Below are 14,842 nucleotides of genomic sequence, written 5' to 3' on the forward strand. Positions count from 1 at the left end.
TGGCTGCTATTATCCCTATTTTCGCCCTGAGATCCTTGAGCCTTTGTGATACCATAGCACTACTAAATACACAGACCATGAAAGCACCCTACTTAGTTGCTACCTTGCTATGACCTCCTTGTGATCCTCTGACTTGGTGGCAGGGCACCTGGCCTGGGTGATACTAACAGTGGAAGTGACCCTAGTCCTGGGGCATCTGTCCAGTGCAGCTGTGGCTTTCAGGACCCATTTAGCCCTGAGTCAGTGGCAGGCCCGGGAGGCAGAAGAGCAAGCAGTACATGTAATGGGTGTGGCAGGGGGCCTGAACAAGGTGAGATGGGTACATTGGACATTGAGAGGTGGGATTTAGGCTGGGACTGAGCTATGCTAGGGTGAGGCAGGGTCTCAGTTCTAAAATCCCCTACCCTGTCCCCCTGAAAGGAATCTTGGATAGCAATGTGCCTGAGACAGTAGGATCTAGGTGGGGTGGATTTTCAGGACAAGTCCTGCTCTAGGAGTTGCAGGTGGCCCAATTAGGCATGGCAGAGCTGCAGAAGGGCACAAATAGCCTGGTGGCCACAGTGCAGGACACAGGAGAGCAGACATAGCAGGCACAAGCTGAAGCCCAAGACCTGTTGAAGTGGGTGCAGAACAGCGCAGAACCTTCAGAACCGGCTAGAAGGTACGTGGACGGGGCCCTGTCGGGGTGGATATGGAGTGGGATAAGTGTCAGAGTCAGAATAGGGATGGTGTGGGAGGGTTAGGGTTGAGGTCAAAGTTCAGAACGGGGGTCAGATGTTAATTCAGGTTAGAGCTCATTTAGGGGCTGGGGTTAGAGTTAAGGTCATGACAGAGTTGAGCACCAGAGTCAGAGATTAGGGCCAAAGGTGAGATCCTGACTCACATGACCTGATCCTCTGGGTAGGAGCACCACCTGGTGCAGAATGAACAGATACTGGGCAAAAAGGTGGCCACCCTGTGGGCCCTGGAGCAGTGGGCAGCAGAGCTGCTCAAGCACATGCAGTCATGGGCAAATGTGAATGCCACCTGCTGACTGCAGTCTATAGATAGTCTGGTCTAGTAAGATAGACCAGATCTGGGACTACCTGAGTGACTCAAAGTGACCCTAGATTGACTCAAGAATCTCTTCACCTTGAAAGACCAAGGACTACACCAAATGCCTTCGTTGACCCTGAGTAATCCCTCATGCATCCCCATGATATCCTCCAGTGACCCTCTGTCCATGAGAGATCATGTCAACCCCAACAGAGGCCATCTAGTGCCTTTGATCCTGATAAATCCTTTTCTGAGTGATCTAAAACTCTGAGTCACTTCTGATATCCCTGAGCCCCTCAGGTTGACTATGTGAGCCCCAGAGTAACTGGAGACCCTGCTACCAGTAATTGGAGAAACTCCTAGAGACCCTGTAAGTCCAGTAGATTGTCCCCTGCTTAGACTCTCCCTGAGAAGCCTGTTGATCCCCCTGAAAAATCCCCAGCTTTCGTCCCCAGTCCCATAGCTCTGGGTACTCTCTACCTGGCCCCAGACAAAGTGAGTGGGGCACAGCTTTGTCAGCTCAGAGCCACTGGGGCCTGGCCCTACAGACCTGTGGAGTCCTCCTCCCGCCTGTGGTCCCTGGGGCCTGGGTGGGGCACTTGCTAGCAGCTTGCATTCCAAGCCCGGGCTCTGGCCTCTCGGCTGGCCAGAAGGCATGGAATGGATGAATGGCCATAAGATCTGGATTCACTCCCTGCCTCTGTCATTGGCTACCCAATACCCATTTTCACACTGAAAACCTGAGACAGCACTTTTTGTGCCTACTTGCCGTAGTGACTAATGGAGGTGGATACACCTGGAGCCATGATTTGGGCAGGGGATGGCTTTTCTCCACTTCTACCCCCCATCTTGTCCTGTTGCTTGGGCCAGGCCAACACAAATTTTCCACATCCCTAAATGAGGAGCTTGATGTGTCTGTGTGCTCTCTCATCTCCCCACTGATGCTGGAGCCCAGGGACTGAACAGCTTAGTTGATGGTGACTTCCACAGCACTTACAACACTGGGTACAAAGTTTGTGTTCTGTGGGCCATTTGAAGTCTCAAGATCAGACTGCTTTCCTTTGCTCATGCCAGATCCCTTACTTGGTGCGCCCCTTAACTGTGGTAGCCTAAAGCCAAACCCCCTTCCCCTTGTTCTGCACAGGTCTGGGCAAGGGAGCACAATATAGATTTGTGAGTGAGCTGGCCTGTGTCTGGTTTCTAGAGTGAGGGTTGTTTCTGGAGAGGTGGGAGGAGAATCTCTGCATGGTATGTACTCCTGCCCAAGATCCACTCCATGCTTTCCTTCTTGCCGTGCTTCCCAACTTTGCTCAAAGTCGCAGGACTCAGCTAGTGGAGGGACCGCTGCTGGCTGGAGGATTGAGTGGGAAATCAACCCCGGACTTACTCCGGCTGGGTCTGCATGGAACCCCAAGGGGAGGGGGGGAAGGTGGGCATGGGCTCCAGACTCTTATCCGCCCCCCTCATCTGTATTCCCTTCCTCTTCAGGATGGAGCGGGCCCCAGGGGAACGAGGGAGGGACCTGCGGGGACAGCCTGGGCCCTGGGAGCTTCATGTGGGCCTACTGTTGAGTGGTGAGAGGGCCTGGTGAAGGCCTGGGGTTTGTGGGGTGTGATGGTGGGTCCTGGGGGAGCCAGCCCTGGGGCTACTGGGTGGGAGCACGGCAAAACTGGATGACCCACTGTTCCCAGTGCTGGCCACTGCCCTGGCCCAGGCCCTGGCCCCGGATATGCCAGGCTGTTCGAGGGGAAGCTGCTACCCTGCCACAGGTGACTTGCTAGTGGGCCGTGCTGACAGACTGACTGCCTCATCCACCTGTGGCTTACATGGCCCCCAACCTTACTGCATCGTTAGTCACCTACAGGTGCGGCTGCGTGGGATGGGGGTATTCAGGGATGGGGGGGCAGAGGGTTCTGGCCCTGCCTGTGGCACTGACCCTGACCTTGACTCTGACCCAACCTAGGATGAGAAGAAGTGCTTCCTATGTGACTCCCGGCGCCCCTTCTCTGCCAGAGACAACCCAAACAGCCATCGCATCCAGAATGTGGTTACCAGCTTTGCACCACAGCGCCGGGCAGCCTGGTGGCAGTCAGAGAATGGTGAGGCCGTGGATGGGGCATGGGGTGAGCAGGGTTGCCCACCAGTAGTCTCAAGTCCCTGACCTCCGACTCCTGCCCCAGGTGTCCCCGTGGTCACCATCCAGCTGGACTTGGAGGCCGAGTTTCATTTCACGCACCTCATTATGACCTTCAAGGTGCCCGCATGTCTGGGAGCCTGCTTGAATCATCCTGCTTGGCTCCCCGTTGCCCCTGAACAGAGTCGCAGCTCCTTGGCCCAGCCTTACTGAGCTCTTATGCTGTGTTTGACTGCATGGGAGGCTCCTTCATCTCCCACATCTTCTGTTGCCTTCTGCCTTCAGAACTTTCCCCATGCTGCCCCAATGTGAGGCTGGATCAGGCGCTGCCTCCCTGGGCCCCATGATCCCTGAGCCTTCCCCCTAGAAGTGGCTACCCTCCCTGATTATTGCTTGGCTTCCAGTGGTCACCCCCACCTGTCCATGAGCTGCTTAAGGGCAAGCCCTAGCTGGGCAGGGCTCTATCAAGAGCCTGGGGGTGGACTTGAGTCCTGATGCTCACTGATCAGCCATGCCCCCCACCCAGACGTTTCGTCCTGCTGCCATGCTGGTGGAACGCTCAGCTGACTTTGGACGCACCTGGCATGTGTACCGATATTTTTCCTATGACTGTGGGGCTGACTTTCCAGGAGTCCCACTGGCCCCACCACGACACTGGGATGACATAGTCTGTGAGTCCCGCTACTCAGAGATTGAGCCATCCACTGAAGGCGAGGTGAGGACTGAGATCTGACATCGGGCAGGATGAGGGGGGATGATGGGCCTTAGTCAGAGTCCAGTGTTTCTAATGGCTCCATGTCCCTCCAGGTCATCTATCGGGTGCTGGATCCTGCCATCCCTATCCCAGACCCCTATAGCCCACGGATCCAGAGTGAGTGTTCCTCCCTTTGAGCCTGGCACAGTCCCGGCGTCTGGCTGGTGACTATTTGGGGCCTCAGTAGCTATTTTGGGTGCTTCATAGGGCAGGTGCCAAGTCCAATTTAGCTCATATAACAGTAGACAGGAGGTCTCACAAGGTGACCTTGGCAGCTGCAGCCCCTGAGTGGGCATGGGGCAATAAGAGCCTGCCTGGCCAGCTGGCTCCTAATCCTTTCCCCCCACTTAGACCTGCTGAAGATCACCAACCTACGGGTGAACCTGACACGGCTACATACGCTGGGAGACAACCTGCTTGACCCACGGCGGGAGATCCGTGAGAAATACTATTATGCCCTTTACGAGCTGGTTGTTCGAGGCAACTGCTTCTGTTATGGACACGCCTCACAGTGTGCACCTGCCCCAGGAGCACCAGCCCATGCTGAGGGCATGGTGAGGGGCTTCAGCTGGCTGGAATGGGGCTGGGGGCAAGGACAGGTCTGGCTAGACAGTGCTGACCACTTGCCTGCCCACCTCCTAGGTTCATGGGGCCTGCATCTGCAAACACAACACTCGAGGCCTCAACTGTGAGCAGTGTCAGGATTTCTATCATGACTTGCCCTGGCGTCCAGCTGAGGATGGCCACAGTCATGCCTGCAGGAGTGAGTGACATCCTGGCCCCTATAGCCCCAGAACACTGTGACCTGGCTGTGCCTTGGGTTGAACTTAGAGGGGGTTGGTCAAGTGCCTAACTCTCAGGTATCCAGGCCTTGATGCCTCTGGGGACTCTCATAACTCTCCTCCACAATCTGCTCTGGGTAGTGGCCCGGTATGATGCTGAAACTGTAAAGTACCTGAGCCCCCTGCCCCATTCTGGCCAGTGGCAGGTACCTGCCGTGTCACTGGGACCCTTACACCCCTTAGCCTCAGGATGTAGTCCCTCAATTGGCCTTTGTCCTGCCTTTCCCTCCCCCAAGAGTGTGAGTGCCATGGGCATGCACACAGCTGCCACTTTGATATGGCCATATACCTGGCATCTGGCAACGTGAGTGGAGGCGTGTGTGATGGATGTCAGCACAATACAGCTGGGCGCCACTGTGAGCTCTGCCGACCCTTCTTCTACCGTGATCCAAGCAAGGACCTGCGGGACCCAGCTATGTGTCGCTGTGAGGCTGGGGTTGGGGATGGGAAAGCTGAGTCTGGGGTAGGAAGTAGGAAGCCAGACTGTTGTCCAGGTTGTAGGGATTTGGGGTGGGGGTGGGGGCATAGGGTGGACCCAGGCTGGAAGTCTAGGCTGGGGGAGGCTTGGGAGATGCGTGGTGCTGGACTAGTTGGGATTAGGTTGACCCTGCACCTCTTTTTGCCCTCAGCCTGTGATTGTGACCCCATGGGTTCCCAAGATGGTGGTCGCTGCGATCCCCATGATGATCCTGCTCTGGGGCTGGTTTCGGGCCAGTGTCGCTGCAAAGAACATGTGGTGGGGTCTCGCTGCCAGCAATGTCGTGATGGCTTCTTTGGACTTAGTGCCAGTGACCCTGCAGGCTGCCAGCGTATGTGTATCTTGCCCTAATACCTGTACTGATGTTAACCCTTGACTTCTTACTTTTGACCCAACTCAACACCAGCACTGCTACAGCTCTCCAGAGTGTGATGGGTCTCTTTCCCTGCAGGGTGCCAGTGTGATGCACGAGGCACAGTGCCTGGGACCACCTCTTGTGACCCCAACAGTGGAACCTGTTTCTGCAAGCGTCTAGTGACTGGACGTGGCTGCAACCACTGCCTGGTGCGACTGGAGGGGGCTAGTGTTATGGGGTCCTGTACTTATCCTCAGAGTATAGGGCTAAGGGGTGGTGGGTGCTAAGAGCTTAGGGTCCATTCTTGGCTGAGAGGCCTTAGGTTGGAGAGGCGAAGGTTGGGAGCCATGGTCTAGGGACTATTTTCACCAAGGGGTAGTAGATTCCCTGATGGGTGGTGAGGGGGGTCTGTTTCTAGCCCCCCAGCATCTTCCTCTCCCCTAGCCTGGCCACTGGGGCCTGAGCCATGACCTGCTTGGCTGTCGTCCTTGTGATTGCGACGTGGGCGGTGCCTTGGATCCCCAGTGAGTGCTGTATCAGGAGTCCCAGGAGGGGTGGGAAAAGAACCTGGGCAGGATAAGGGGTCCTTCTTGAGTAACCGTGGGCTTTCCAGGTGCAGTGAGGCCACAGGTCAGTGCCGCTGTCGCCAGCACATGGTGGGGCGACGCTGTGAGCAGGTGCAGCCTGGCTACTTCCGGCCTTTCCTTGATCACCTAACTTGGGAGGCTGAGGATACCCAAGGACAGGTAGGGGGCAACGTTGGAGGGCAGGGCTTGAGTTGGAGAGGTGGAGTTATGTACCTGCTTCCACCTCCAGCACCACATTGGCACAAACAGTGTCTGGGGAGGGTGTCTAACCTTGGACAGGGCCTAGCTGAAGAGCTGGGGTTTGAGGACAGGTTGTAGCAGAAGAGATGGTGTCTTACCGGAGCACCCACCCTTAGCTGCATACCTCCCAGGTGCTTGATGTGGTGGAGCGCTTGGTGACTTCCAGTGGGACTCCATCCTGGACCGGCCGGGGCTTTGTTAGGCTGCAGGAGGGTCAGGCACTGGAGTTTCTGGTGGGCTCTGTGCCGAGAGCCATGGACTACGACCTGCTGTTGCGCTTGGAACCTCAGGTCAGACCCTGTGCAACATGACCCAGAGCTGAACTTCTAGGTGTAGTAGCATTTCCTTCATCATCCCATCCTTCCAGGTGCCCAAGCAATGGGCAGAGATGGAAGTGACTGTGCAGCGCCCAGGGCCTGTATCTGCCCACAGCCTATGTGGGCATGTGCTGCCCAAGGATGACCACATCCCAGGGACTCTGCAACCAGAAACCAGGTGAGGGTACTAATGGTAGCATCTATAATACTGGAGAGTAGGGGTCCAGCCCTAATCCCCTGAAGGGCACTTGTGGGATGCCACTGCTCATTCATCTGCCCTTGCTTCAAGTGCCTCCTCCTGAGTTCTGTTTGCCAGGTGCTGTTAGGCATGGCATAGGTCAGAAGAAGGTAGAACAAGGCCTGCTCTCTTAGGGGTCTAAGTTCCAGAGGCCTGGGGCAAGAATTAATGGGAAACTAGTGTCACTATAGGTAATGCCCATCGCAGAGGGGGTTGGGTGGAGATGTAAGGGTGGGGATGGGGAAGGGAGGGCATCAAAGCATTCCGAGCAGGGATGTGACTGGGCTGATTATTGTTTTATTACATTTTGGGTAGTATTTGTTTCATGTATCTTTTTTTCATCACTTTATTTTTTAACTTTTTGTTATGTAAATATTCAAACAATACACAGAAGTTGAGAGAGCAGCGTACAATGGGCCACACCCATTATAGACATTTTACCAACTGTGATTTGTGTTTAACAAAGATCCCTCTACTTGCTGAGTGGAAAATAGACTTAAAGGGACCAAGGTGGAAGCTGGAAGATCTGCTGCAGGCTATTGAATTAGCTGAGTGACAGAGGTTTAGCCATTGATGGGGGCAAGATGATGAAGTTTCCAGAGGATTCTAGTGGCAGAGCTGATGACTTAGACATGTAGAAAAGGGAGAGAAAGTGGAAAGATGACTCTAGCATTTTGGGTTTGTTCATCTGGGGGAGGATTGGGCTCTCTATCTGAGAGAGACATAGGGAGAAAAAGTTCTGAAGTACTTAGGCATATGGAGGAGAAGGCCAGTGGGTGGTTGGATTTCTGTGTCTGGAATTCCTGGGAGGCCTCAAGGTGGAGATATTAATTTGGGACTTGTCACCAAAGAGGTAGGTCTAAGTGAAATGACCAGAGAAAGGAAGGAGGACCAGAACCAAGCTTTGGGGTGTTAGACGTCAGTAGAAAAGGAGGATCTGGGGGAGAAAATCAGGAGTGTGGATAAGTTTCCAGAAGGGGACAGAAGAGTGTCTCAGGAAAGAGGATGCACTGCTTTTATCACATGCCACTGAATGCTGGAGCAGACAGGAATAGAGAAGAGGCTTCTGGGTTTGGCTGCATGGAGGTCAATGGTGAGCTTGGTATATAGACTGTCTCCATGGCATGTTGGCATAAAAACCCCATTGGAGTGGGAGGCTAGAGTGGAGGCAATGAACACAGTCCAGTTTTAGGAATTTGTTAGGCAGGAAAGCAAAGATAACAGCTAAGGGAGATTCAGGGATTGAAGGAAGATGTTTTCAAGGGGGATAAAAGAACCCTAGGATGGGGGGTGGTGCACCTGGTGGGTCAGTTGGTTAAGCGTCTGCCTTCAGCTCAGGTCATGGTCTCATGGTTCTGGGATCGTGTTGTGTTGGGCTCCCTGTTCAGTGGGAAGTCTGCTTCTTGTTCTCCCTCTGCCCCTCTTCCTGCTTGTGCTTTCTTACACTCATGCATACTCTCTCTCACTCAAGTAAATAAGTAAAATCTTAAAAACAAAACAAAACAAAACAAACGGGCAGCCCAGGTGGCTCAGTGGTTTAACGCTGCCTTCAGCCCAGGGCCTCATCCTGGAGACCCAGGATCGAGTCCCACGTCAGGCTCCCTGAACAGAGCCTGCTTCTCCTTCTGCCTGTGTCTCTGCCTCTTTCTCTCTCTCTCTCTCTCTCTCTCTCTCTCTCCCCCCGTCTCTCATGAGTAAATAAAATCTTGAAAAAAAAAAAAAAAGAATCCTAGCATGGGGTTGCAGGCTGATGAGAATGACCTAGGAAAGGCAGGGCCAGGTGGCTGAGGGAGAATGATATAGTCTCAGTGAAGAGGAGCAGAGGTTGGAGGTCAAAGTTGGAGGAAGTGTGAGGAAGCTGTTGAAGAAAAATTGGCAAGTATTTTGCCAGGGAAATGCTGTGCCGTTGCAAGGTTGTATAGCGTGTTTCAAGAGATTGGTCTGCACAGGTATAGGATTCCAGTGAGGCATGTTTGTGGGAATCTCCTGTATAGGGGCACCTGGGTGGCTCAGTGGTTGAATGTCTGCCTTCGGCTTGTGTCATGATCTCGGGGTTCTGGGATGGAGTTCTACATTGGGTTCCCTGCAGGGGCCTGCTGCTCCCTCTCCCTATGTCTCTGCCTCTCTCTGTCTCTCATGAATAAATAAATAAAATCTTTAAAAAAATGGGATATCTCCTGTATAGATTTTCTGTCAGGCTGTCCAAGTGTCTGTTGGCATGACCCAGTCCTAGTGTCTCTCTTGGCCAATGATTTAGTTGTTGGTGCGCGGGGTGGGGAGGCCTAGGATGGTGGGTACAGTGACCCTGGGTAAACCCCATATCTGTCTTTATCTACCCCCAGGTATATGGTGTTTCCCAGACCTGTCTGTCTTGAGCCTGGCATCTCCTACAAGCTGCTTCTGAAGTTGGTGCGAACAGGGGGAAGTGCCCAGACCGAGGCTCCCTACTCTGGACCCAGTCTGCTCATTGACTCGGTGAACAGTCCCTCTCCCAACACTGACCAAGGAGGCCGGGTCTGTGGGGTGGGATCTGCAGTGGTGGCTGGACAGGAGGGGCCTGTGACAGAAGAGGTGGGCCCATAGTGGTGTTAAGTGCTCTGGTAGTGCCAATATGGTCCTGGCTCTAAATCTCCCTCTTCCTTGCTCATCTCTTCAGCTGGTGCTGCTGCCCCGTGTCCTGGTGCTAGAGATGTTTAGTGGGGGTGATGCTGCTGCCCTGGAGCGCCGTGCCACCTTTGAACGCTACCGTTGCCATGAGGAGGGTCTGGTGCCTAGCAAGACCCTTCCCTCTGAGGCCTGCGCCCCCCTCCTTATCAGTCTGTCCACCCTCCTCTACAATGGTGCCTTGCGTGAGTGTCTGTGTTTTGTGGGTCGGTGGGGCAGAGGTGTGGGGCCCCAGGCTGACTTGGCCCTACCCACCTGCCCCACAGCCTGTCAGTGTGACCCCCAGGGCTCACTAAGTTCTGAGTGCAATCCTCATGGCGGTCAGTGCGTGTGTAAACCTGCAGTGGTGGGGCGCCGCTGTGATCACTGTGCCCCTGGCTTCTACGGCTTTGGTCCCACAGGCTGTCAAGGTACTTGCCTGCCTTTTTTCCCTCTTACTTTCTCTCCCCCCACTACTGTTTTCTTTCCAACTCTACTTCTCCCTTTCTCTAACTGCGTTAGACCCCAAACTCCCAGCACTGTAACATTGGAAGTACTCTTCCATTCCGTGACTTTCCTACCCTAACCCCATCTAGATTCCCTCAAACCCCCCTCCCTGGTTCAGCCTCTGCCTTGCCCTCAGCCTGCCAGTGTAGCCCTGAGGGGGCACTCAGTGGCCTATGTGAAGAGACCAGTGGGCAATGCCCCTGCCGAACTGGTGCCTTCGGGCTTCGCTGCGATCGCTGCCAGCGTGGCCAGTGGGGATTCCCTAGCTGCCAGCCATGTGTCTGCAATGGGCATGCCGACGAATGTGACACCCACACAGGCGCTTGCCTGGGCTGCCGTGATCACACAGGGGGTGAGCACTGTGAAAGGTGAGCCTGGAGCAGCAAGGAGTGGGTTGGTGGGTTTGAAAGCTGCTCAGGGATCACATATTTCTTCCTGTCCTTCCCTGAAGGTGCATTGCTGGCTTCCATGGGGACCCAAGGCTACCATATGGGGGTCAGTGCCGGCCCTGTCCCTGCCCTGAAGGCCCTGGGAGCCAGCGGCACTTTGCTACTTCTTGCCATCGGGATGGGTACTCCCAGCAGATCATGTGCCACTGTAGGGCAGGGTACACAGGTGAGTAGATAGATAAGGTGCAGGCATGGGATCAGGGTGGGGCAGCTGAACTGAACATTCATGCCTTCCCCAACTGTGGGCAGGGCTACGGTGTGAAGCTTGTGCCCCTGGACACTTTGGGGACCCATCAAGGCCAGATGGCCAGTGCCAACCATGTGAGTGCAATGGGAACATTGACCCTATGGACCCTGATGCCTGTGATCCCCGCACGGGGCAGTGCCTGCGCTGCTTACACCACACAGAGGGGCCACACTGTGCCCACTGCAAGCCTGGCTTCCATGGGCAGGCTGCCCGACAGAGCTGTCACCGTGAGTGTGGGAGAGTATGGGGAGGGGAGGGCTGTGGTAGGGCTCTGCTGCTCGGACTCCCCTTGATTAATGTGCTTGACTGGCATAGGCTGTACCTGCAACTTGCTGGGAACAGATCCCCAGCAGTGCCCGTCCATTGATCGCTGCAACTGTGACCCAAGCAGTGGGCAGTGCCCATGCCTCCCCAATGTCCAGGGCCCTACCTGTGACCGCTGTGCCCCCAACTTCTGGAACCTTACTAGTGGCCACGGCTGCCAGCCCTGTGCCTGTCATCCAAGCCAAGCCAGAGGCCCTACCTGCAATGAGGTATAGGACCCCCCCTGTGGATCCCTGGGTGGATGGGGTCATCTGTCTGTCTTGAGTCTCAAGAACTTAGCTTCTGATTGAAGCTTTGAAATCTGCCGTGTTCCCACTCTAGTTCACAGGGCAGTGCCACTGCCGTGCTGGCTTTGGTGGGCGAACCTGTTCTGAATGCCAGGAGCTCCACTGGGGAGACCCTGGGTTGCAGTGTCGTGGTGAGAGTCCTAACAGGGCCAGAGTGGGTGGGGGACTTCCCAGGATGCCCCCGCTGGCACCCTAACTCTGTGATCTGCCCTTTCCTACAGCCTGTGATTGTGACCCTCATGGAATAGACACACCTCAGTGTCACCGCTCTACAGGTCACTGCAGCTGCCGCCCAGGAGTATCTGGCGTGCGCTGTGACCAGTGTGCTCGTGGCTTTTCCGGGGTCTTTCCTGCCTGCCACCCATGTCACACATGCTTCGGGGACTGGGACCGTGTGGTACAGGATTTGGCTGCCCGTACGCGGCGCCTGGAGCAGCGGGTGCAGGATTTACAACAGACTGGTGTGCTGGGTGCCTTTGAGAGCAGCTTCTGGCGCATCCAGGAGAAGCTGGGGACTGTGCAGGGGATCGTGGGTGCCCGCAACACCTCAGCTGCCTCCACTGCACAGCTCGTGGAGGCCACAGAGGAGCTGCGGTGCGGAAGGGTCTAAGGATACATGGAGGGATGGGGCAGAGACCCAATGGACCAGGGCTGAAGCTTCTCTAAACACCACTCCTCACTGGCACAGGCGTGAAATTGGAGAGGCCACTGAGCACCTGACCCAGCTGGAAGCAGAACTGACAGATGTGCAGGATGAGAACTTCAACGCCAACCATGCACTTAGCAGTCTGGAGCGAGATGGGCTTGCGCTTAATCTCACGCTAAGGCAGCTGGACCAGCATCTGGACCTGCTCAAGCATTCAAATTTCCTGGGTGAGCTTTCAGCCAACTAGGCAGGTGGACCAGGGTTGGATGATCTTTTTTTCTTCTTAGAGAGTGTGAGTGGGGAGGTGTAGAAGAAGAGGGAGACAGAATCTTAAGCAGGTTCCAAGTCTAGGGCGGAGCCCAACACAGGGCTTGATCTCAGTGACCCTCAGATCATGACCTAAGCCAAAATCATGAGTTGGATGCTTATCCCAGGCACCCCAGATTTGGTGATCTTTTGCTGACTGCCAGCCTTTGCCCAATATAGGTGCCTATGACAGCATCCGCCACGCCCACAGTCTCTCTGCAGAGGCAGAACATCGTGCCAACACATCAGCTTTGACAGTGCCTAGCCCTGTGAGCAACTCAGCAGATACTCGGCACCATACAGAGGTGCTAATGAGTGCCCAGAGGGAGGACTTCAACCACAAACACAAGACCAACCAGCAGGCACTAGGCAAACTTTCTGCCCATACCCACTCCCTGAGCCTGACAGCCATAAATGAACTGGTAAGGCACAAGTGTAGGGTGGGACATGTAGGTGTGGCTGTTCTTTCCACAGGGTCCTGACTTGTTCTGTGCCTGGCAGGTGTGTGGACCCCCAGGGGATGCACCCTGTGCTACAAGCCCTTGCGGGGGTGCTGGCTGTCTGGATGAGGATGGGCAGCCCCGCTGTGGGGGCCTCGGCTGCAATGGGGCAGTAGCCATGGCGGACCTGGCACTGGGTCGGGCCCGGCACACACAGGCAGAGTTGCAGCGGGCACTGGCAGATGGTGGAGGCATCCTCAGCCAGGTGGCTGAGACCCGTCGGCAAGCAGGCGAGGCACAGCAACGGGCCCAGGCAGCCCTGGACAAAGCTAATGCTTCCAGAGGACAGGTGGAGAAGGCCAACCAAGAACTTCGGGAACTTATCCAGAGTGTGAAGGACTTCCTCAGCCGTGAGCCTCCCGTGTGGCCCAGGCCATGTGGTTGTTTCACCTGTGTCTGTGTTCATACTTATGTCCCTGGGTTTATACTTGGGTCAGGGCCTGCACTGGATCTATGTTTATAACCCCACGTCTAGTTCCTAAACCCTTGCCTATATGTGGTCCTCAAGTCCATGACCCCCAAGTCTGTGCCCACTTACAGTTCTTGTAGTTACATCACTATGCCTATTAGCAAACTCATATTCCATGTGTGGTCTCACACCCCAAGATTGTGTCTGATGCCCATGCTGGAGAATCTGTGTCCCTAAGCCCTTGCCTGTGTCTCCATAGAGGAGGGGGCTGATCCCGATAGCATTGAGATGGTGGCCACAAGAGTGCTAGAGCTCTCCATCCCAGCATCACCTGAGCAGATTCAGCACCTGGCAGGTGCAATTGCAGAGAGAGTCCGGAGCCTGGCAGATGTGGACACAATCCTGGCGCGTACCGTGGGAGATGTGCGTCGGGCAGAGCAGCTACTACAAGATGCACGGCGGGCAAGGTCTGACCATGACCCTGGCCCCTATCCTTGACACCTGGTCCTGATACTTATAGGTCCTGATTCGCTCTCTTCCTCAGGAGTCGGGCTGAGGGTGAGAAGCAGAAGGCAGAAACAGTACAGGCAGCACTGGAGGAAGCCCAGAGGGCACAGGGTGCTGCTCAGGGCGCCATCCAGGGGGCAGTAGTTGACACACAGGACACAGAGCGGACCCTGCACCAGGTGTGGTCTCTCTGGGACATCAGTGGGGCAAGATTATGGGCATGCACCCATAGGCCTGTTTAACCCTGGGTCCACCCGTGACAGGTGCAGGCGAAGATGGCAGGTGCAGAGCAGGCACTGAGCTCTGCAGGCGAGCGGGCTCAAGAATTGGATGGTCTCCTGGAGGCTCTGAAATTGAAACGAGCAGGGAATAGCCTGGCAGCCTCTAGTGCTGAAGAAACAGCAGGCAGTGCCCAGGGTCGTGCCCGGGAGGCTGAGCAGGTGGGTAGAGCCAGAGCCAGCTGGTGAGGGTTGGGGTAGAGGCTGGGCCTCCACTGAGCCACCACGCTAACTCTGCCCTCTATATTCCCAGCTGCTGCAGGGCCCACTAGGCGACCAGTACCAGACAGTGAAGGCCTTGGCTGAGCGCAAGGCCCAGGGTGTGCTGGCTGCACAGGTGCGGGCAGAACAACTTCGGGATGAAGCTCGTGGCTTGTTGCAGGCTGCGCAGGACAAGCTGCAAAGGCTGCAAGGTGAGGATTGGAGTGGGTGGATGCCAGAGGTGTGGGACTGTGGGAGTAGGACCTTTCAGCTGAGACCTGCCCGTCCTAGAGCTGGAAGGCACCTATGAGGAGAACGAGCGGGCACTGGAAGGCAAAGCAGCCCAATTGGATGGGCTGGAGGCCAGGATGCGTAGTGTGCTTCAAGCCATCAACTTGCAGGTCCAGATCTACAACACCTGCCAGTGACTCTTGCAGGATTCCTACCCCAGCCCCCAGCCCCGCCGCACCCCCGTTGCTGCCTCTGCATGGAAAAGTTCCCACCCTGACTAGGCCTTCAATAAACTGCTGTGAATCCCCACCGCGTTTCTGGACTCTG

The 14,842-nt window shown here is 55.5% G+C and overlaps 1 protein-coding gene across 5 annotated transcripts in view; it reads left to right on the forward strand.

The window, feature by feature from the left end:
- The window catches only part of LAMB2 (laminin subunit beta 2), a 24,077-nt gene extending 9,253 nt beyond the window's left edge, over positions 1-14,824 (forward strand). Inside the window, exons 1-33 of one of the 5 annotated variants that reach the window (XM_055343844.1) lie at positions 2,339-2,431; positions 2,524-2,609; positions 2,727-2,899; positions 2,999-3,134; positions 3,216-3,289; positions 3,696-3,884; positions 3,977-4,040; positions 4,275-4,477; positions 4,566-4,686; positions 5,002-5,190; positions 5,395-5,574; positions 5,695-5,807; positions 6,043-6,122; positions 6,212-6,344; positions 6,542-6,715; positions 6,793-6,920; positions 9,323-9,455; positions 9,637-9,829; positions 9,911-10,054; positions 10,267-10,498; positions 10,582-10,745; positions 10,829-11,053; positions 11,142-11,359; positions 11,472-11,568; positions 11,659-12,031; positions 12,126-12,310; positions 12,570-12,811; positions 12,891-13,239; positions 13,558-13,765; positions 13,843-13,984; positions 14,069-14,245; positions 14,337-14,496; positions 14,576-14,824. In XM_055343844.1, the coding sequence (XP_055199819.1) occupies positions 2,525-2,609; positions 2,727-2,899; positions 2,999-3,134; positions 3,216-3,289; positions 3,696-3,884; positions 3,977-4,040; positions 4,275-4,477; positions 4,566-4,686; positions 5,002-5,190; positions 5,395-5,574; positions 5,695-5,807; positions 6,043-6,122; positions 6,212-6,344; positions 6,542-6,715; positions 6,793-6,920; positions 9,323-9,455; positions 9,637-9,829; positions 9,911-10,054; positions 10,267-10,498; positions 10,582-10,745; positions 10,829-11,053; positions 11,142-11,359; positions 11,472-11,568; positions 11,659-12,031; positions 12,126-12,310; positions 12,570-12,811; positions 12,891-13,239; positions 13,558-13,765; positions 13,843-13,984; positions 14,069-14,245; positions 14,337-14,496; positions 14,576-14,712 (5,421 nt within the window). In that variant the 5' untranslated portion in view covers positions 2,339-2,431; position 2,524 and the 3' untranslated portion in view covers positions 14,713-14,824. Of the gene's footprint in view, positions 1-2,095; positions 2,465-2,523; positions 2,610-2,726; positions 2,900-2,998; positions 3,135-3,215; positions 3,290-3,695; positions 3,885-3,976; positions 4,041-4,274; positions 4,478-4,565; positions 4,687-5,001; positions 5,191-5,394; positions 5,575-5,694; positions 5,808-6,042; positions 6,123-6,211; positions 6,345-6,541; positions 6,716-6,792; positions 6,921-9,322; positions 9,456-9,636; positions 9,830-9,910; positions 10,055-10,266; positions 10,499-10,581; positions 10,746-10,828; positions 11,054-11,141; positions 11,360-11,471; positions 11,569-11,658; positions 12,032-12,125; positions 12,311-12,569; positions 12,812-12,890; positions 13,240-13,557; positions 13,766-13,842; positions 13,985-14,068; positions 14,246-14,336; positions 14,497-14,575 lie in introns of those variants that run through there. The other 4 variants (XM_055343842.1, XM_055343843.1, XM_055343841.1 and 1 more) reach the window with 4 other exon arrangements.
- The last annotated feature ends 18 nt before the right edge of the window (positions 14,825-14,842 follow it).

The sequence above is a fragment of the Nyctereutes procyonoides genome, unplaced genomic scaffold (assembly GCF_905146905.1).
Source record: "Nyctereutes procyonoides isolate TBG_1078 unplaced genomic scaffold, NYPRO_anot_genome, whole genome shotgun sequence".
In the NCBI taxonomy this organism is placed as follows: Eukaryota; Metazoa; Chordata; class Mammalia; order Carnivora; family Canidae; genus Nyctereutes; species Nyctereutes procyonoides.